Source organism: Ascaphus truei, unplaced genomic scaffold (genome assembly GCF_040206685.1).
Source record: "Ascaphus truei isolate aAscTru1 unplaced genomic scaffold, aAscTru1.hap1 HAP1_SCAFFOLD_1838, whole genome shotgun sequence".
NCBI lineage: Eukaryota > Metazoa > Chordata > Amphibia > Anura > Ascaphidae > Ascaphus > Ascaphus truei.
In genome coordinates, this window is record NW_027454740.1 from 21,602 (window position 1) to 45,000 (window position 23,399).

At 61.6% G+C, this 23,399-nt stretch overlaps 1 protein-coding gene across 1 annotated transcript in view; it reads right to left on the minus strand.

The window, feature by feature from the left end:
• Positions 1-23,399, minus strand: part of LOC142476978 (E3 ubiquitin-protein ligase RNF167-like) — a gene marked incomplete at its 3' end in the record, with an annotated part of 58,783 nt that overhangs the window by 20,432 nt on the left and 14,952 nt on the right. The window contains exons 3-4 of the mRNA XM_075582045.1: positions 8,003-8,083; positions 7,645-7,767 (exon numbers count right to left, since the gene is read on the minus strand). Of these exons, the coding sequence (XP_075438160.1) occupies positions 7,645-7,767; positions 8,003-8,083 (204 nt within the window). The remainder of the gene's footprint in view (positions 1-7,644; positions 7,768-8,002; positions 8,084-23,399) is intronic.

Consider the following 23,399-nt stretch of genomic DNA (forward strand, 5'->3'; position numbering starts at 1 on the left):
ATAGCTCCCTTCTGTCTGTGTCACTGTGTCACCCTGCGGGGGGAGGGACAGGCTCATAGCTCCCTTCTGTCTGTGTCACTGTGTCACCCTGCGGGGGGAGGGACAGACTCATAGCTCCCTTCTGTCTGTGTCACTGTGTCACCCTGCAGGGGGAGGGACAGACTCATAGCTCCCTTCTGTCTGTCACTGTGTCACCCTGCGGGGGAGGGACAGACTCATAGCTCCCTTCTGTCTGTGTCACTGTGTCACCCTGCGGGGGAGGGACAGTCTCATAGATCCCTTCTGTCTGTGTCACCCTGCGGGGGGAGGGACAGACTCATAGCTCCCTTCTGTCTGTGTCACTGTGTCACCCTGCGGGGGGAGGGACAGGCTCATAGCTCCCTTCTGTGTGTGTCACTGTGTCACCCTGCGGGGGGAGGGACAGGCTCATAGCTCCCTTCTGTCTGTGTCACTGTGTCACCCTGCGGGGGAGGGACAGGCTCATAGCTCCCTTCTGTCTGTGTCACTGTGTCACCCTTCGGGGGGAGGGACAGGTTCATAGCTCCCTTCTGTCTGTGTCACTGTGTCACCCTGCGGGGGGAGGGACAGTCTCATAGCTCCCTTCTGTCTGTGTCACTGTGTCACCCTGCAGGGGAGGGACAGGCTCATAGCTCCCTGCTGTCTGTGTCACTGTGTCACCCTGCGGGGGGAGGGACAGTGTCATAGCTCCCTTCTGTCTGTGTCACTGTGTCACCCTGCGGGGGAGGGACAGACTCATAGCTCCCTTCTGTCTGTGTCACTGTCACCCTGCGGAGGGAGGGACAGTCTCATAGCTCCCTTCTGTCTGTGTCACTGTGTCACCCTGCGGGGGGAGGGACAGGCACATAGCTCCCTTCTGTCTGTGTCACCCTGCGGGGGGAGGGACAGACTCATAGCTCCCTTCTGTCTGTGTCACTGTGTCACCGTGTCACCCTGCGGGGGGAGGGACAGGCTCATAGCTCCCTTCTGTCTGTGTCACTGTGTCACCCTGCGGGGGGAGGGACAGACTCATAGCTCCCTTCTGTCTGTCACTGTGTCACCCTGCGGGGGAGGGACAGGCTCATAGCTCCCTTCTGTCTGTGTCACTGTGTCACCCTGCGGGGGGAGGGACAGACTCATAGCTCCCTTCTGTCTGTGTCACTGTGTCACCGTGCGGGGGGAGGAACAGGCTCATAGCTCCCTTTTGTCTGTGTCACTGTGTCACCCTGCGGGGGGAGTGACAGGCTCATAGATCCCTTCTGTCTGTCACTGTGTCACCCTGCGGGGGGAGGGACAGAACTCATAGCTCCCTTCTGTCTGTCACTGTGTCACCCTGCGGGGGAGGGACAGGCTCATAGCTCCCTTCTGTCTGTCACTGTGTCACCCTGCGCGGGGGGAGGGACAGACTCATAGCTCCCTTCTGTCTGTGTCACTGTGTCACCCTGCGGGGGGGGGGGGACAGGCTCATAGCTCCCTTCTGTCTGTGTCACTGTGTCACCCTGCGGGGGGGGGGGGGGGACAGGCTCATAGCTCCCTTCTGTCTGTCACTGTGTCACCCTGCGGGGGGGGGGGGGACAGGCTCATAGCTCCCTTCTGTCTGTGTCACTGTGTCACCCTGCGGGGGGGGGGGGGGACAGGCTCATAGCTCCCTTCTGTCTGTCACTGTGTCACCCTGCGCGGGGGAGGGACAGACTCAAAGCTCCCTTCTGTCTGTGTCACTGTGTCACCCTGCGGGGGGAGGGACAGTCTCATAGCTCCCTTCTGTCTGTGTCACTGTGTCACCCTGCGGGGGAGGGACAGGCTCATAGCTCCCTTCTGTCTGTGTCACTGTGTCACCCTGCGGGGGGAGGGACAGGCTCATAGCTCCCTTTTGTCTGTGTCACTGTGTCACCCTGCGGGGGGAGGGACAGGCTCATAGCTCCCTTCTGTCTGTGTCACTGTGTCACCCTGTGGGGGAGGGACAGGCTCATAGCTCCCTTCTGTCTGTGTCACTGTGTCACCCTGCGGGGGGAGGGACAGACTCATAGCTCCCTTCTGTCTGTGTCACTGTGTCACCCTGCGGGGGGAGGGACAGGCTCATAGCACCCTTCTGTCTGTGTCACTGTGTCACCCTGCGGGGGGAGGGACAGACTCATAGCTCCCTTCTGTCTGTGTCACTGTGTCACCCTGCGGGGGGAGGGACAGGCTCATAGCACCCTTCTGTCTGTGTCACTGTGTCACCCTGCGGGGGGAGGGACAGACTCATAGCTCCCTTCTGTCTGTGTCACTGTGTCACCCTGCAGGGGGAGGGACAGACTCATAGCTCCCTTCTGTCTGTCACTGTGTCACCCTGCGGGGGAGGGACAGACTCATAGCTCCCTTCTGTCTGTGTCACTGTGTCACCCTGTGGGGGAGGGACAGTCTCATAGATCCCTTCTGTCTGTGTCACCCTGCGGGGGGAGGGACAGACTCATAGCTCCCTTCTGTCTGTGTCACTGTGTCACCCTGCGGGGGGAGGGACAGGCTCATAGCTCCCTTCTGTGTGTGTCACTGTGTCACCCTGCGGGGGGAGGGACAGGCTCATAGCTCCCTTCTGTCTGTGTCACTGTGTCACCCTGCGGGGGAGGGACAGGCTCATAGCTCCCTTCTGTCTGTGTCACTGTGTCACCCTTCGGGGGGAGGGACAGGTTCATAGCTCCCTTCTGTCTGTGTCACTGTGTCACCCTGCGGGGGAGGGACAGGCTCATAGCTCCCTTCTGTCTGTGTCACTGTGTCACCCTGCGGGGGGAGGGACAGTCTCATAGCTCCCTTCTGTCTGTGTCACTGTGTCACCCTGCGGGGGAGGGACAGACTCATAGCTCCCTTCTGTCTGTGTCACCCTGCGGGGGAGGGACAGACTCATAGCTCCCTTCTGTCTGTGTCACTGTGTCACCCTGCGGGGTGAGGGACAGTCTCATAGCTCCCTTCTGTCTGTGTCACTGTGTCACCCTGTGGGGGGAGACACAGTCTCATAGCTCCCTTCTGTCTGTGTCACTGTGTCACCCTGCGGGGGGAGGGACAGTCTCATAGCTCCCTTCTGTCTGTGTCACTGTGTCACCCTGCAGGGGAGGGACAGGCTCATAGCTCCCTGCTGTCTGTGTCACTGTGTCACCCTGCGGGGGGAGGGACAGACTCATAGCTCCCTTCTGTCTGTGTCACTGTGTCACCCTGCGGGGGGAGGGACAGTCTCATAGCTCCCTTCTGTCTGTGTCACTGTGTCACCCTGCGGGGGAGGGACAGACTCATAGCTCCCTTCTGTCTGTGTCACTGTCACCCTGCGGAGGGAGGGACAGTCTCATAGCTCCCTTCTGTCTGTGTCACTGTGTCACCCTGCGGGGGGAGGGACAGGCACATAGCTCCCTTCTGTCTGTGTCACCCTGCGGGGGGAGGGACAGACTCATAGCTCCCTTCTGTCTGTGTCACTGTGTCACCGTGTCACCCTGCGGGGGGAGGGACAGGCTCATAGCTCCCTTCTGTCTGTGTCACTGTGTCACCCTGCGGGGGGAGGGACAGACTCATAGCTCCCTTCTGTCTGTCACTGTGTCACCCTGCGGGGGAGGGACAGGCTCATAGCTCCCTTCTGTCTGTGTCACTGTGTCACCCTGCGGGGGGAGGGACAGACTCATAGCTCCCTTCTGTCTGTGTCACTGTGTCACCGTGCGGGGGAGGAACAGGCTCATAGCTCCCTTCTGTCTGTGTCACTGTGTCACCCTGCAGGGGAGGGACAGGCTCATAGCTCCCTGCTGTCTGTGTCACTGTGTCACCCTGCGGGGGGAGGGACAGTCTCATAGCTCCCTTCTGTCTGTGTCACTGTGTCACCCTGCGGGGGAGGGACAGACTCATAGCTCCCTTCTGTCTGTGTCACTGTCACCCTGCGGAGGGAGGGACAGTCTCATAGCTCCCTTCTGTCTGTGTCACTGTGTCACCCTGCGGGGGGAGGGACAGGCACATAGCTCCCTTCTGTCTGTGTCACCCTGCGGGGGGAGGGACAGACTCATAGCTCCCTTCTGTCTGTGTCACTGTGTCACCCTGCGGGGGGGGGGGGGGGGGACAGGCTCATAGCTCCCTTCTGTCTGTCACTGTTTCACCCTGCGCGGGGGAGGGACAGACTCATAGCTCCCTTCTGTCTGTGTCACTGTGTCACCCTGCGGGGGAGGGACAGGCTCATAGCTCCCTTTTGTCTGTGTCACTGTGTCACCCTGCGGGGGGAGGGACAGGCTCATAGCTCCCTTCTGTCTGTGTCACTGTGTCACCGTGCGGGGGAGGAACAGGCTCATAGCTCCCTTCTTTCTGTCACTGTGTCACCCTGCGGGGGGGGGGGGGACAGGCTCATAGCTCCCTTCTGTCTGTCACTGTGTCACCCTGCGCGGGGGAGGGACAGACTCAAAGCTCCCTTCTGTCTGTGTCACTGTGTCACCCTGCGGGGGGAGGGACAGGCTCATAGCTCCCTTTTGTCTGTGTCACTGTGTCACCCTGCGGGGGGAGGGACAGGCTCATAGCTCCCTTCTGTCTGTCACTGTGTCACCCTGCGGGGGGAGGGGCAGGCTCATAGCTCCCTTCTGTCTGTGTCACTGTGTCACCCTGCGGGGGGAGGGACAGTCTCATAGCTCCCTTTTGTCTGTGTCACTGTGTCACCCTGCGGGGGGAGGGACAGGCTCATAGCTCCCTTCTGTCTGTGTCACTGTGTCACCCTGCGGGGGGAGGGACAGACTCATAGCTCCCTTCTGTCTGTGTCACTGTGTCACCCTGCGGGGGGAGGGACAGGCTCATAGCTCCCTTCTGTCTGTGTCACTGTGTCACCCTGCGGGGGGGGGGGGGGGAACAGGCTCATAGCTCCCTTCTGTCTGTCACTGTGTCACCCTGCGCGGGGGAGGGACAGACTCAAAGCTCCCTTCTGTCTGTGTCACTGTGTCACCCTGCAGGGGGAGGGACAGGCTCATAGCTCCCTTTTGTCTGTGTCACTGTGTCACCCTGCGGGGGGAGGGACAGGCTCATAGCTCCCTTCTGTCTGTGTCACTGTGTCACCCTGCGGGGGGAGGGACAGACTCATAGCTCCCTTCTGTCTGTGTCACTGTGTCACACTGCGGGGGAGGGACAGTCTCATAGCTCCCTTTTGTCTGTTTCACTGTGTCACCCTGCGGGGGGAGGGACAGGCTCATAGCTCCCTTCTGTCTGTGTCACTGTGTCACCCTGCGGGGGGGAGGGACAGACTCATAGCTCCCTTCTGTCTGTGTCACTGTGTCACCCTGCGGGGGGAGGGACAGGCTCATAGCTCCCTTCTGTCTGTGTCACTGTGTCACCCTGCGGGGGGAGGGACAGGCTCATAGCTCCCTTCTGTCTGTGTCACTGTGTCACCCTGCGGGGGGAGGGACAGACTCATAGCTCCCTTCTGTGTGTGTCACTGTGTCACCCTTCGGGGGGAGGGGACAGGTTCATAGCTCCCTTCTGTCTGTGTCACTGTGTCACCCTGCGGGGGAGGGACAGGCTCATAGCTCCCTTCTGTCTGTGTCACTGTGTCACCCTGCGGGGGAGGGGACAGGCTCATAGCTCCCTTCTGTCTGTGTCACTGTGTCACCCTGCGGGGGGAGGGACAGGCTCATAGCTCCCTTCTGTCTGTGTCACTGTGTCACCCTGCGGGGGGAGGGACAGGCTCATAGCTCCCTTCTGTCTGTGTCACCCTGCGGGTGGAGGGACAGACTCATAGCTCCCTTCTGTCTGTGTCACTGTGTCACCCTGCGGGGTGAGGGACAGGCTCATAGCTCCCTTCTGTCTGTGTCACCCTGCGGGGGGAGGGACAGACTCATAGCTCCCTTCTGTCTGTGTCACTGTGTCACCCTGCGGGGGAGGGACAGACTCATAGCTCCCTTCTGTCTGTGTCACTGTGTCACCCTGCGGGGGGAGTGACAGACTCATAGCTCCCTTCTGTCTGTGTCACTGTGTCACCCTGCGGGGGGAGGGACAGGCTCATAGCTCCCTTCTGTCTGTGTCACTGTGTCACCCTGCGGGGGGAGGGACAGGCTCATAGCTCCCTTCTGTCTGTGTCACCGTGTCACCATGCGGGGGGAGGGACAGGCTCATAGCTCCCTTCTGTCTGTGTCACTGTGTCACCCTGCGGGGGGAGGGACAGTCTCATAGCTCCCTTCTGTCTGTGTCACTGTGTCACCCTGCGGGGGAAGGACAGACTCATAGCTCCCTTCTGTCTGTGTCACCCTGCGGGGGGAGGGACAGACTCATAGCTCCCTTCTGTCTGTGTCACTGTGTCACCCTGCGGGGGGAGGGACAGTCTCATAGCTCCCTTCTCTCTGTGTCACTGTGTCACCCTGCGGGGGGAGGGACAGACTCATAGCTCCCTTCTGTCTGTGTGACTGTGTCACCCTGCGGGGGAGGGACAGGGCTCATAGCTCCCTTCTGTCTGTGTCACTGTGTCACCATGCGGGGGGAGGGACAGGCTCATAGCTCCCTTCTGTCTGTGTCACTGTGTCACTCTGCGGGGGGGGGGGGGGGGGGACAGGCTCATAGCTCCCTTCTGTCTGTGTCACTGTGTCACCCTGCGGGGGAGGGACAGACTCATAGCTCCCTTCTGTCTGTGTCACTGTGTCACCCTGCGGGGGAGGGACAGACTCATAGCTCCCTTCTGTCTGTGTCACTGTGTCACCCTGCGGGGGGAGGGACAGGCTCATAGCTCCCTTCTGTCTGTGTCACTGTGTCACTCTGCGGGGGGGGGAGGGACAGTCTCATAGCTCCCTTCTGTCTGTGTCACTGTGTCACCCTGCGGGGGAGGGACAGGCTCATAGCTCCCTTCTGTCTCTGTGTCACCCTGCGGGGGGGAGGGAGAGACTCATAGCTCCCTTCTGTCTGTGTCACTGTGTCACCCTGCGGGGGAGGGACAGGCTCATAGCTCCCTTCTGTCTGTGTCACTGTGTCACCCTGCGGGGGGAGGGACAGACTCATAGCTCCCTTCTGTCTGTGTCACTGTGTCACTCTGCAGGGGGGGGGGGGGACAGGCTCATAGCTCCCTTCTGTCTGTGTCACTGTGTCACCCTGTGGGGGGAGGTACAGGCTCATAGCTCCCTTCTGTCTGTGTCACTGTGTCACCCTGCGGGGGGAGGGACAGGCTCATAGCTCCCTTCTCTCTGTGTCACTGTGTCACCCTGCGGGGGGAGGGGGAGGCTCATAGCTCCCTTCTGTCTGTGTCACTGTGTCACCCTGCGGGGGGAGGGACAGGCTCATAGCTCCCTTCTGTCTGTGTCACTGTGTCACCCTACGGGGGGAGGGACAGTCTCATAGCTCCCTTCTGTCTGTGTCACTGTGTCACCCTGCGGGGGGAGGGACAGACTCATAGCTCCCTTCTGTCTGTGTCACTGTGTCACCCTGCGGGGGAGGGACAGACTCATAGCTCCCTTCTGTCTGTGTCACCCTGCGGGGGGAGGGACAGGCTCATAGCTCCCTTCTCTCTGTGTCACTGTGTCACCCTGCGGGGGGAGGGGGAGGCTCATAGCTCCCTTCTCTCTGTGTCACTGTGTCACCCTGCGGGGGGAGGGACAGTCTCATAGCTCCCTTCTCTCTGTGTCACTGTGTCACCCTGCGGGGGGAGGGACAGTGTCACTGTGTCACCCTGCGGTCTCTCACCTTCATATCGAAGTTGCAGTCAAATCTCCGTATAAGAGCGATGAATACTGTGGTGTTATCTATTACAGGAGGGGGGGCAATTGTCACACAGGCATTTTGGGGTTTTGCTTCCACTACATAACCCTGCAGGAAAATACATACTCAGCATCATTATACAGCGTAGCGTGATCATTATCAGTGTAGATACTCTGCATCATTATACAGTGCAACGTGATCATTATTAGTGTCTAGATACTCAGCACCATTATACAGCTGTATGATCATTATCAGTGTATAGTTACTCAGCATCATTATACAGTGCGGCGTGTTCATTATCAGTGGATAGATACTCAGAATTACTATATAATGCTGCACTCACCCGTAGTCCCGCCAGTGGTAGCCCGCCTCCAAACAGAGCAGGGAGATCGTCAAACACGTTCGTGGAGTTTTGTTCTGAGAACTGATAGGAACAGAGAGATTAATGCAGGTATTGTAACTATGTAACTATGTAACTATGTGACTATGTAACTATGTAACTGTGTAACTATGTGACTATGTAACTATGTGACTGTGGGACTGGGCGACTGTGCGACTGTGCGACTGTGTAACTATGTAACTGTGTGACTGTGTAACGCACCATGTAACTATGTGACTGTGTAACTGACTATGTAACTGTGTAACTGTGTGACTGTGTGACTGTGACTATGTAACTGTGTAACTGTGTGACTGTGACTGTGTGACTGTGACTATGTAACTGTGTAACTGTGTGACTGTGTGACTGTGACTATGTAACTGTGTAACTGTGTGACTGTGTGACTGTGTAACTGTGTGACTGTGTAACTGTGTGACTGTGTAACTATGTAACTATGTAACTGTGTGACTGTGTAACTCACCATGTAACTATGTGACTGTGTAACTGACTATGTAACTGTGTAACTGTGTGACTGTGTGACTGTGACTATGTAACTGTGTAACTGTGTGACTGTGACTATGTAACTGTGTAACTGTGTGACTGTGACTGTGTGACTGTGACTATGTAACTGTGTAACTGTGTGACTGTGTGACTGTGACTATGTAACTGTGGGACTGTGTGACTGTGTAACTGTGTGACTGTGTGACTGTGTAACTGTGTGACTGTGTAACTATGTAACTATGTAACTGTGTGACTGTGTAACTCACCATGTAACTATGTGACTGTGTAACTGACTATGTAACTGTGTAACTGTGTGACTGTGACTATGTAACTGTGTAACTGTGTGACTGCCTGATGTATACACTGTCTGCTAAAGAGAAACTGTTTTTGTTTGTCTGCTGAAGAAAAGCCATTTTTCTTTTGTTGCTGATGAAAAGCTATTTTTGCTTTGAGTGCTGTATATCTTTTAAGGCTAAATAAGCCTTGTCAAGAAACCCGCGTGTGTAGTTGCATGTACCCTGCAACAGTGACTATGTGACTGTGTAACTATGTAACTGTGTGACTGTGTAACTATGTAACTGTGTGACTGTGTGACTATGTAACCGTGTGACTGTGTGACCTTGTAACTGTGTGACTGTGTAACTATGTAACTGTGTGACTGTGTGACTGTGTAACTGTGTGACTGTGTAACTGACTATGTAACTGTGTAACTTTGTAACTGTGCGACTGTGTGACGATGTGACCGTGTGACTGTGTGACTGTGTAACTGTGTAACTGACTATGTAACTGTGTAACTTTGTAACTGTGCGACTGTGTGACGATGTGACCGTGGGACTATGTAACTATGTGACTGTGTAACTGACTATGTAACTTTGTAACTGTGCGACTGTGTGACGATGTGACCGTGTGACTGTGTAACTGACTATGTAACTGTGTGACTGTGTGACTGTGTGACTGTGTGACTGTGTGACTGTGTGACTGTGTGACTGTGTGACTGTGTGACTGTGTAACTGACTATGTAACTGTGTGACTGTGTGACTGTGTAACTGTGCGACTGTGTGACTGTGTGACTTTGTGACGATGTGACCGTGGGACTATGTAACTATGTGACTGTGTGACTGTGTGACTGTGTGACTGTGTAACTATGTAACTGTAACTGTGTAACTGACTATGTAACTGTGTGACTGTGTGACTGTGTGACTGTGTGACTGTGTAACTGTGCGACTGTGCGACTGACTATGTAACTGTGTGACTGTGTGACTGTGTGACTGTGTGACTGTGTGACTGTGTGACGATGTGACCGTGTGACTATGTAACTATATAACTGTGTGACTGTGTAACTGACTATGTAACTGTGTAACTGTGTGACTGTGTAACTGACTATGTAACTGTGTAACTGTGTGACTGTGTAACTGACTATGTAACTGTGTGACTGTGTAACTGTGTGACTGTGTGACGATGTGACCGTGTGACTATGTAACTGTGTGACTGTGTGACTGTGTAACTATGTAACTATGTAACTGTGTGACTGTGTAACTGACTATGTAACTGTGTAACTTTGTAACTGTGCGACTGTGTAACTGACTATGCAACTGTGTGACTGTGTAACTGTGTAACTTTGTAACTGTGCGACTGTGTAACTGACTATGTAACTGTGTGACTGTGTAACTGTGCGACTGTGTAACTGACTATGCAACTGTGTGACTGTGTAACTGTGTGACTGTGTGACGATGTGACCGTGTGACTATGTAACTATGTGACTGTGTGACTGTGTAACTGTGTGACTGTGTGACGATGTGACCGTGTGACTATGTAACTGTGTAACTATGTGACTGTGTGACTGTGTAACTGTGTGACTGTGTGACGATGTGACCGTGTGACTATGTAACTATGTGACTGTGTGACTGTGTAACTGTGTGACTGTGTGACGATGTGACCGTGTGACTATGTAACTATGTGACTGTGTGACTGTGTAACTGTGTAACTGTGTGACCGTGTGACTATGTAACTGTGTAACTATGTGACTGTGTAACTGTGTGACTGTGTAACTGACTATATAACTGTGTGACTGTGTGCTGTGTGACTGTCATGGCACAAGAACTACACTTTTGGTTCACCCCCCTCTCTCCTTTGCAGCTTCTGCCTGTCAGTTCTTGTTCCCAGCTGCATGGAGTTTGCACACACATACTGTGCCTGTGTGACATGTAACTATGTTGCATTTCTTGCCTCCGAGCATGGAATCAGTGAGCTGCTACTGCAGTTTCTGAGATCCTCACCAGAATGGGTTAGTCTGCCCCCCGACTATTCCTTTACCCACACTGCCCCTCACTTCCTTTTCCACCCTGGAGACAGTGAGTAAAGAACCTTTCTCTGTTTATCCCCCTTGGTGAGGACATCTCTTTTTACCGGTTTCTAACTAATAATCACCACTACACACCATCCACAAGTATCTGTATCCTGCTACCTTTTCCCAATAAAGTGGAGGAAATATTACAGGGCTTGGAGTGATTTAAAGGGAGCTGAGTTAATGCTATCGGGAGCCATTCACACATCAAACGTGACCCTGGCTTCAGAAAAGTGACTGTGTAACTATGTAACTATGTAACTGTGTGACTGTGTGACTATGTAACTATGTGACTGTGTGACTGTGTGACTGTGTGACTGTGTGACTGTGTAACTATGTAACTGTAACTGTGTAACTGTGTGACTGTGTAACTGTGTGGCTGTGTGACTGTGTGACTGTGTAACTATGTAACTGTGTGACTATGTAACTGTGTAACTGTGTGACTGTGTAACTGTGTGACTGTGTAACTGTGTGACCGTGTGACTATGTAACTGTGTGACTGTGTGACTGTGTAACTGTGTGGCTGTGTGACTGTGTAACTGTGTGACTGTGTGACTGTGTAACTATGTAACTGTGTGACTGTGTGACTGACTATGTAACAATGTAAATGTGTGACTGTGTAACTGTGTGGCTGTGTGAATGTGTAACTGTGTGACTGTGTAACTATGTGACTGTGTGTGTGACTGTAACTGTGTGACTGTGACTATGTGACTGTGTGACTGTGTAACTATGTAACTGTGCGACTGTGTAACTGACTATGTAACAATGTAACTGTGCAACTGCGACTGTGTAACTATGTAACTGTGTAACTATGTAACTATGTAACTGACTATGTAACTATGTGACTTTGTAACTGTGTAACTATGTGACCTTACCCACGTCACCCGTCCCGTCCCCAGCACTATACGCGCGGCCTTACCCACGTCACCCGTCCCGTCCCCAGCACTATACGCGCGGCCTTACCCACGTCACCCGTCCCGTCCCCAGCACTATACGCGCGGCCTTACCCACGTCACCCGTCCCAGCACTATACGCGCGGCCTTACCCACGTCACCCGTCCCGTCCCCAGCACTATACGCGCGGCCTTACCCACGTCACCCGTCCCGTCCCCAGCACTATACGCGCGGCCTTACCCACGTCACCCGTCCCGTCCCCGGCACTATACGCGCGCCCTTACCCACGTCACCCGTCCCGTCCCCAGCACTATACGCGCGGCCTTACCCACGTCACCCGTCCCGTCCCCAGCACTATACGCGCGGCCTTACCCACGTCACCCGTCCCCCGCACTATACGCGCGGCCTTACCCACGTCACCCGTCCCGTCCCCGGCACTATACGCGCGGCCTTACCCACGTCACCCGTCCCGTCCCCAGCACTATACGCGCGGCCTTACCCACGTCACCCGTCCCGTCCCCAGCACTATACGCGCGGCCTTACCCACGTCACCCGTCCCGTCCCCGGCACTATACGCGCGGCCTTACCCACGTCACCCGTCCCGTCCCCAGCACTATACGCGCGGCCTTACCCACGTCACCCGTCCCGTCCCCAGCACTATACGCGCGGCCTTACCCACGTCACCCGTCCCGTCCCCGGCACTATACGCGCAGCCTTACCCACGTCACCCGTCCCGTCCCCGGCACTATACGCGCGGCCTTACCCACGTCACCCGTCCCGTCCCCAGCACTATACGCGCGGCCTTACCCACGTCACCCGTCCCGTCCCCGGCACTATACGCGCGGCCTTACCCACGTCACCCGTCCCGTCCCCGGCACTATACGCGCGGCCTTACCCACGTCACCCGTCCCGTCCCCGGCACTATACGCGCGGCCTTACCCACGTCACCCGTCCCGTCCCCAGCACTATACGCGCGGCCTTACCCACGTCACCCGTCCCGTCCCCGGCACTATACGCCCGGCCTTACCCACGTCACCCGTCCCGTCCCCGGCACTATACGCGCGGCCTTACCCACGTCACCCGTCCCGTCCCCCGCACTATACGCGCGGCCTTACCCACGTCACCCGTCCCGTCCCCAGCACTATACGCGCGGCCTTACCCACGTCACCCGTCCCGTCCCCCGCACTATACGCGCGGCCTTACCCACGTCACCCGTCCCGTCCCCAGCACTATACGCGCGGCCTTACCCACGTCACCCGTCCCGTCCCCAGCACTATACGCGCGGCCTTACCCACGTCACCCGTCCCGTCCCCAGCACTATACGCGCGGCCTTACCCACGTCACCCGTCCCGTCCCCGGCACTATACGCGCGCCCTTACCCACGTCACCCGTCCCGTCCCCAGCACTATACGCGCGGCCTTACCCACGTCACCCGTCCCCGGCACTATACGTGCGGCCTTACCCACGTCACCCGTCCCCAGCACTATACGCGCGGCCTTACCCACGTCACCCGTCCCGTCCCCAGCACTATACGCGCGGCCTTACCCACGTCACCCGTCCCGTCCCCAGCACTATACGCGCGGCCTTACCCACGTCACCTGTCCCCGGCACTATACGCGCGGCCTTACCCACGTCACCCGTCCCGTCCCCGGCACTATACGCGCGGCCTTACCCACGTCACCCGTCCCGTCCCCAGCACTATACGCGCGGCCTTACCCACGTCACCCGTCCCGTCCCCAGCACTATACGCGCGGCCTTACCCACGTCACCCGTCCCGTCCCCGGCACTATACGCGCGGCCTTACCCACGTCACCCGTCCCGTCCCCAGCACTATACGCGCGGCCTTACCCACGTCACCCGTCCCCCGCACTATACGCGCGGCCTTACCCACATCACCCGTCCCCGGCACTATACGCGCGGCCTTACCCACGTCACCCGTCCCGTCCCCGGCACTATACGCGCGGCCTTACCCACGTCACCCGTCCCGTCCCCGGCACTATACGCGCGGCCTTACCCACGTCACCCGTCCCCGGCACTATACGCGCGGCCTTACCCACGTCACCCGTCCCGTCCCCAGCACTATACGCGCGGCCTTACCCACGTCACCCGTCCCGTCCCCCGCACTATACGCGCGGCCTTACCCACGTCACCCGTCCCGTCCCCGGCACTATACGCGCGGCCTTACCCACGTCACCCGTCCCGTCCCCGGCACTATACGCGCGGCCTTACCCACGTCACCCGTCCCGTCCCCTGCACTATACGCGCGGCCTTACCCACGTCACCCGTCCCCAGCACTATACGCGCGGCCTTACCCACGTCACCCGTCCCCAGCACTATACGCGCGGCCTTACCCACGTCACCCGTCCCCGGCACTATACGCGCGGCCTTACCCACGTCACCCGTCCCGTCCCCGGCACTATACGCGCGGCCTTACCCACGTCACCCGTCCCGTCCCCGGCACTATACGCGCGGCCTTACCCACGTCACCCGTCCCCAGCACTATACGCGCGGCCTTACCCACGTCACCCGTCCCGTCCCCAGCACTATACGCGCGGCCTTACCCACGTCACCCGTCCCGTCCCCAGCACTATACGCGCGGCCTTACCCACGTCACCCGTCCCCGGCACTATACGCGCGGCCTTACCCACGTCACCCGTCCCGTCCCCCGCACTATACGCGCGGCCTTACCCACGTCACCCGTCCCCAGCACTATACGCGCGGCCTTACCCACGTCACCCGTCCCGTCCCCAGCACTATACGCGCGGCCTTACCCACGTCACCCGTCCCCAGCACTATACGCGCGGCCTTACCCACGTCACCCGTCCCCAGCACTATACGCGCGGCCTTACCCACGTCACCCGTCCCCAGCACTATACGCGCGGCCTTACCCACGTCACCCGTCCCGTCCCCAGCACTATACGCGCGGCCTTACCCACGTCACCCGTCCCCGGCACTATACGCGCGGCCTTACCCACGTCACCCGTCCCCAGCACTATACGCGCGGCCTTACCCACGTCACCCGTCCCGTCCCCGGCACTATACGCGCGGCCTTACCCACATCACCCGTCCCGTCCCCCGCACTATACGCGCGGCATTACCCACGTCACCCGTCCCGTCCCCGGCACTATACGCGCGGCCTTACCCACGTCACCCGTCCCGTCCCCCGCACTATACGCGCGGCATTACCCACGTCACCCGTCCCGTCCCGTCCCCAGCACTATACGCGCGGCCTTACCCACGTCACCCGTCCCGTCCCCAGCACTATACGCGCGGCCTTACCCACGTCACCCGTCCCGTCCCCAGCACTATACGCGCGGCCTTACCCACGTCACCCGTCCCGTCCCCGGCACTATACGCGCGGCCTTACCCACGTCACCCGTCCCCAGCACTATACGCGCGCCCTTACCCACGTCACCCGTCCCGTCCCCAGCACTATACGCGCGGCCTTACCCACGTCACCCGTCCCGTCCCCAGCACTATACGCGCGGCCTTACCCACGTCACCCGTCCCATCCCCAGCACTATACGCGCGGCCTTACCCACGTCACCCGTCCCGTCCCCAGCACTATACGCGCGGCCTTACCCACGTCACCTGTCCCCGGCACTATACGCGCGGCCTTACCCACGTCACCCGTCCCGTCCCCAGCACTATACGCGCGGCCTTACCCACGTCACCCGTCCCCAGCACTATACGCGCGGCCTTACCCACGTCACCCGTCCCGTCCCCCGCACTATACGCGCGGCCTTACCCACGTCACCCGTCCCGTCCCCGGCACTATACGCGCGGCCTTACCCACGTCACCCGTCCCGTCCCCAGCACTATACGCGCGGCCTTACCCACGTCACCCGTCCCGTCCCCAGCACTATACGCGCGGCCTTACCCACGTCACCCGTCCCGTCCCCGGCACTATACGCGCGGCCTTACCCACGTCACCCGTCCCGTCCCCAGCACTATACGCGCGGCCTTACCCACATCACCCGTCCCCGGCACTATACGCGCGGCCTTACCCACGTCACCCGTCCCGTCCCCGGCACTATACGCGCGGCCTTACCCACGTCACCCGTCCCGTCCCCGGCACTATACGCGCGGCCTTACCCACATCACCCGTCCCCCGGCACTATACGCGCGGCCTTACCCACGTCACCCGTCCCGTCCCCGGCACTATACGCGCGGCCTTACCCACGTCACCCGTCCCGTCCCCAGCACTATACGCGCGGCCTTACCCACGTCACCCGTCCCGTCCCCGGCACTATACGCGCGGCCTTACCCACGTCACCCGTCCCGTCCCCAGCACTATACGCGCGGCCTTACCCACGTCACCCGTCCCGTCCCCGGCACTATACGCGCGGCCTTACCCACGTCACCCGTCCCCGGCACTATACGCGCGGCCTTACCCACGTCACCCGTCCCGTCCCCGGCACTATACGCGCGGCCTTACCCACGTCACCCGTCCCGTCCCCGGCACTATACGCGCGGCCTTACCCACGTCACCCGTCCCGTCCCCCGCACTATACGCGCGGCCTTACCCACGTCACCCGTCCCGTCCCCCGCACTATACGCGCGGCCTTACCCACATCACCCGTCCCCCGCACTATACGCGCGGCCTTACCCACGTCACCCGTCCCGTCCCCGGCACTATACGCGCGGCCTTACCCACGTCACCCGTCCCGTCCCCGGCACTATACGCGCGGCCTTACCCACGTCACCCGTCCCGTCCCCCGCACTATACGCGCGGCCTTACCCACGTCACCCGTCCCGTCCCCAGCACTATACGCGCGGCCTTACCCACGTCACCCGTCCCGTCCCCGGCACTATACGCGCGGCCTTACCCACGTCACCCGTCCCGTCCCCAGCACTATACGCGCGGCCTTACCCACGTCACCCGTCCCCAGCACTATACGCGCGGCCTTACCCACGTCACCCGTCCCCAGCACTATACGCGCGGCCTTACCCACGTCACCCGTCCCCGGCACTATACGCGCGGCCTTACCCACGTCACCCGTCCCCGGCACTATACGCGCGGCCTTACCCACGTCACCCGTCCCGTCCCCAGCACTATACGCGCGGCCTTACCCACGTCACCCGTCCCGTCCCCGGCACTATACGCGCGGCCTTACCCACGTCACCCGTCCCGTCCCCGGCACTATACGCGCGGCCTTACCCACGTCACCCGTCCCGTCCCCGGCACTATACGCGCGGCCTTACCCACGTCACCCGTCCCCAGCACTATACGCGCGGCCTTACCCACGTCACCCGTCCCGTCCCCAGCACTATACGCGCGGCCTTACCCACGTCACCCGTCCCGTCCCCAGCACTATACGCCCGGCCTTACCCACGTCACCCGTCCCGTCCCCGGCACTATACGCGCGGCCTTACCCACGTCACCCGTCCCCCGGCACTATACGCGCGGCCTTACCCACGTCACCCGTCCCGTCCCCCGCACTATACGCGCGGCCTTACCCACGTCACCCGTCCCCAGCACTATACGCGCGGCCTTACCCACGTCACCCGTCCCGTCCCCAGCACTATACGCGCGGCCTTACCCACGTCACCCGTCCCCGGCACTATACGCGCGGCCTTACCCACGTCACCCGTCCCCAGCACTATACGCGCGGCCTTACCCACGTCACCCGTCCCGTCCCCAGCACTATACGCGCGGCCTTACCCACGTCACCCGTCCCGTCCCCGGCACTATACGCGCGGCCTTACCCACATCACCCGTCCCGTCCCCCGCACTATACGCGCGGCATTACCCACGTCACCCGTCCCGTCCCCGGCACTATACGCGCGGCCTTACCCACGTCACCCGTCCCGTCCCCCGCACTATACGCGCGGCATTACCCACGTCACCCGTCCCGTCCCGTCCCCAGCACTATACGCGCGGCCTTACCCACGTCACCCGTCCCGTCCCCAGCACTATACGCGCGGCCTTACCCACGTCACCCGTCCCGTCCCCCGGCACTATACGCGCGGCCTTACCCACGTCACCCGTCCCCGGCACTATACGCGCGGCCTTACCCACGTCACCCGTCCCCAGCACTATACGCGCGGCCTTACCCACGTCACCCGTCCCGTCCCCAGCACTATACGCGCGGCCTTACCCACGTCACCCGTCCCGTCCCCGGCACTATACGCGCGGCCTTACCCACGTCACCCGTCCCGTCCCCGGCACTATACGCGCGGCCTTACCCACGTCACCCGTCCCGTCCCCGGCACTATACGCGCGGCCTTACCCACGTCACCCGTCCTGTCCCCGGCACTATACGCGCGGCCTTACCCACGTCACCCATCCCCGGCACTATACGCGCGGCCTTACCCACGTCACCCGTCCCGTCCCCAGCACTATACGCGCGGCCTTACCCACGTCACCCGTCCCCGGCACTATACGCGCGGCCTTACCCACGTCACCCGTCCCGTCCCCAGCACTATACGCGCGGCCTTACCCACGTCACCCGTCCCCGGCACTATACGCGCGGCCTTACCCACGTCACCCGTCCCGTCCCCAGCACTATACGCCCGGCCTTACCCACGTCACCCGTCCCCGGCACTATACGCGCGGCCTTACCCACGTCACCCGTCCCGTCCCCGGCACTATACGCGCGGCCTTACCCACGTCACCCGTCCCCAGCACTATACGCGCGGCCTTACCCACGTCACCCGTCCCCAGCACTATACGCGCGGCCTTACCCACGTCACCCGTCCCCGGCACTATACGCGCGGCCTTACCCACGTCACCCGTCCCCGGCACTATACGCGCGGCCTTACCCACGTCACCCGTCCCGTCCCCGGCACTATACGCGCGGCCTTACCCACGTCACCCGTCCCCGGCACTATACGCGCGGCCTTACCCACGTCACCCGTCCCGTCCCCAGCACTATACGCGCGGCCTTACCCACGTCACCCGTCCCGTCCCCAGCACTATACGCGCGGCCTTACCCACGTCACCCGTCCCCGGCACTATACGCGCGGCCTTACCCACGTCACCCGTCCCGTCCCCAGCACTATACGCGCGGCCTTACCCACGTCACCCGTCCCGTCCCCGGCACTATACGCGCGGCCTTACCCACGTCACCCGTCCCGTCCCCGGCACTATACGCGCGGCCTTACCCACGTCACCCGTCCCGTCCCCGGCACTATACGCGCGGCCTTACCCACGTCACCCGTCCCGTCCCCGGCACTATACGCGCGGCCTTACCCACGTCACCCGTCCCGTCCCCGGCACTATACGCGCGCCCTTACCCACGTCACCCGTCCCGTCCCCAGCACTATACGCGCGGCCTTACCCACGTCACCCGTCCCGTCCCCGGCACTATACGCGCGCCCTTACCCACGTCACCCGTCCCGTCCCCAGCACTATACGCGCGGCCTTACCCACGTCACCCGTCCCGTCCCCCGCACTATACGCGCGGCCTTACCCACGTCACCCGTCCCGTCCCCAGTACTATACGCGCGGCCTTACCCACGTCACCCGTCCCCAGCACTATACGCGCGGCCTTACCCACGTCACCCGTCCCCAGCACTATACGCGCGGCCTTACCCACGTCACCCGTCCCGTCCCCGGCACTATACGCGCGGCCTTACCCACGTCACCCGTCCCCCGCACTATACGCGCGGCCTTACCCACGTCACCCGTCCCCAGCACTATACGCGCGGCCTTACCCACGTCACCCGTCCCGTCCCCGGCACTATACGCGCGGCCTTACCCACGTCACCCGTCCCCAGCACTATACGCGCGGCCTTACCCACGTCACCCGTCCCGTCCCCGGCACTATACGCGCGGCCTTACCCACGTCACCCGTCCCCGGCACTATACGCGCGGCCTTACCCACGTCACCCGTCCCCGGCACTATACGCGCGGCCTTACCCACGTCACCCGTCCCGTCCCCAGCACTATACGCACGGCCTTACCCACGTCACCCGTCCCGTCCCCGGCACTATACGCGCGGCCTTACCCACGTCACCCGTCCCGTCCCCAGCACTATACGCGCGGCCTTACCCACGTCACCCGTCCCGTCCCCAGCACTATACGCGCGGCCTTACCCACGTCACCCGTCCCGTCCCCCGCACTATACGCGCAGCCTTACCCACGTCACCCGTCCCGTCCCCAGCACTATACGCGCGGCCTTACCCACGTCACCCGTCCCGTCCCCAGCACTATACGCGCAGCCTTACCCACGTCACCCGTCCCGTCCCCGGCACTATACGCGCGGCCTTACCCACGTCCCCCGTCCCGTCCCCAGCACTATACGCGCGGCCTTACCCACGTCCCCCGTCCCGTCCCCGGCACTATACGCGCGGCCTTACCCACGTCACCCGTCCCGTCCCCCGCACTATACGCGCGGCCTTACCCACGTCACCCGTCCCGTCCCCGGCACTATACGCGCGGCCTTACCCACGTCACCCGTCCCGTCCCCGGCACTATACGCGCGGCCTTACCCACGTCACCCGTCCCGTCCCCCGCACTATACGCGCGGCCTTACCCACGTCACCCGTCCCGTCCCCGGCACTATACGCGCGGCCTTACCCACGTCACCCGTCCCGTCCCCGGCACTATACGCGCGGCCTTACCCACGTCACCCGTCCCGTCCCCAGCACTATACGCGCGGCCTTACCCACGTCACCCGTCCCCGGCACTATACGCGCGGCCTTACCCACGTCACCCGTCCCGTCCCCAGCACTATACGCGCGGCCTTACCCACGTCACCCGTCCCCAGCACTATACGCGCGGCCTTACCCACGTCACCCGTCCCCAGCACTATACGCGCGGCCTTACCCACGTCACCCGTCGCGTCCCCGGCACTATACGCGCGGCCTTACCCACGTCACCCGTCCCGTCCCCAGCACTATACGCGCGGCCTTACCCACGTCACCCGTCCCGTCCCCAGCACTATACGCGCGGCCTTACCCACGTCACCTGTCCCCGGCACTATACGCGCGGCCTTACCCACGTCACCCGTCCCGTCCCCAGCACTATACGCGCGGCCTTACCCACGTCACCCGTCCCCAGCACTATACGCGCGGCCTTACCCACGTCACCCGTCCCGTCCCCAGCACTATACGCGCGGCCTTACCCACGTCACCCGTCCCCGGCACTATACGCGCGGCCTTACCCACGTCACCCGTCCCCGGCACTATACGCGCGGCCTTACCCACGTCACCCGTCCCGTCCCCAGCACTATACGCGCGGCCTTACCCACGTCACCCGTCCCGTCCCCGGCACTATACGCGCGGCCTTACCCACGTCACCCGTCCCGTCCCCAGCACTATACGCGCGGCCTTACCCACGTCACCCGTCCCGTCCCCAGCACTATACGCGCGGCCTTACCCACGTCACCCGTCCCGTCCCCGGCACTATACGCGCGGCCTTACCCACGTCACCCGCCCCGTCCCCGGCACTATACGCGCGGCCTTACCCACGTCACCCGTCCCCGGCACTATACGCACGGCCTTACCCACGTCACCCGTCCCGTCCCCGGCACTATACGCGCGGCCTTACCCACGTCACCCGTCCCGTCCCCCGCACTATACGTGCGGCCTTACCCACGTCACCCGTCCCGTCCCCAGCACTATACGCGCGGCCTTACCCACGTCACCCGTCCCGTCCCCAGCACTATACGCGCGGCCTTACCCACGTCACCCGTCCCGTCCCCGGCACTATACGCGCGGCCTTACCCACGTCACCCGTCCCGTCCCCAGCACTATACGCGCGGCCTTACCCACGTCACCCGTCCCGTCCCCAGCACTATACGCACGGCCTTACCCACGTCACCCGTCCCGTCCCCAGCACTATACGCGCGGCCTTACCCACGTCACCCGTCCCGTCCCCGGCACTATACGCGCGGCCTTACCCACGTCACCCGTCCCCGGCACTATACGCGCGGCCTTACCCACGTCACCCGTCCCGTCCCCAGCATTATACGCGCGGCCTTACCCACGTCACCCGTCCCGTCCCCAGTACTATACGCGCGGCCTTACCCACGTCACCCGTCCCCGGCACTATACGCGCGGCCTTACCCACGTCACCCGTCCCGTCCCCAGCACTATACGCGCGGCCTTACCCACGTCACCCGTCCCGTCCCCCGCACTATACGCGCGGCCTTACCCACGTCACCCGTCCCGTCCCCCGCACTATACGCGCGGCCTTACCCACGTCACCCGTCCCGTCCCCAGCACTATACGCGCGGCCTTACCCACGTCACCCGTCCCGTCCCCGGCACTATACGCGCGGCCTTACCCACGTCACCCGTCCCCGGCACTATACGCGCGGCCTTACCCACGTCACCCGTCCCGTCCCCGGCACTATACGCGCGGCCTTACCCACGTCACCCGTCCCGTCCCCGGCACTATACGCGCGGCCTTACCCACGTCACCCGTCCCGTCCCCGGCACTATACGCGCGGCCTTACCCACGTCACCCGTCCCGTCCCCAGCACTATACGCGCGGCCTTACCCACGTCACCCGTCCCCGGCACTATACGCGCGGCCTTACCCACGTCACCCGTCCCCAGCACTATACGCGCGGCCTTACCCACGTCACCCGTCCCGTCCCCGGCACTATACGCGCGGCCTTACCCACGTCACCCGTCCCCAGCACTATACGCGCGGCCTTACCCACGTCACCCGTCCCGTCCCCGGCACTATACGCGCGGCCTTACCCACGTCCCCCGTCCCGTCCCCGGCACTATACGCGCGGCCTTACCCACGTCACCCGTCCCCGGCACTATACGCGCGGCCTTACCCACGTCACCCGTCCCGTCCCCAGCACTATACGCGCGGCCTTACCCACGTCACCCGTCCCGTCCCCAGCACTATACGCGCGGCCTTACCCACGTCCCCCGTCCCCGGCACTATACGCGCGGCCTTACCCACGTCACCCGTCCCGTCCCCGGCACTATACGCGCGGCCTTACCCACGTCACCCGTCCCGTCCCCAGCACTATACGCGCGGCCTTACCCACGTCACCCGTCCCGTCCCCAGCACTATACGCGCGGCCTTACCCACGTCACCCGTCCCGTCCCCAGCACTATACGCGCGGCCTTACCCACGTCACCCGTCCTGTCCCCGGCACTATACGCGCGGCCTTACCCACGTCACCCGTCCCCAGCACTATACGCGCGGCCTTACCCACGTCACCCGTCCCGTCCCCGGCACTATACGCGCGCCCTTACCCACGTCACCCGTCCCGTCCCCGGCACTATACGCGCGGCCTTACCCACGTCACCCGTCCCGTCCCCAGCACTATACGCGCGGCGTTACCCACGTCACCCGTCCCCAGCACTATACGCGCGGCCTTACCCACGTCCCCCGTCCCGTCCCCAGCACTATACGCGCGGCCTTACCCACGTCACCCGTCCCGTCCCCGGCACTATACGCGCGGCCTTACCCACGTCACCCGTCCCGTCCTACGCACTATACGCGCGGCCTTACCCACGTCACCCGTCCCGTCCCGTCCCCAGCACTATACGCGCGGCCTTACCCACGTCACCCGTCCCGTCCCCGGCACTATACGCGCGGCCTTACCCACGTCACCCGTCCCGTCCCCTGCACTATACGCGCGGCCTTACCCACGTCACCCGTCCCCAGCACTATACGCGCGGCCTTACCCACGTCACCCGTCCCGTCCCCAG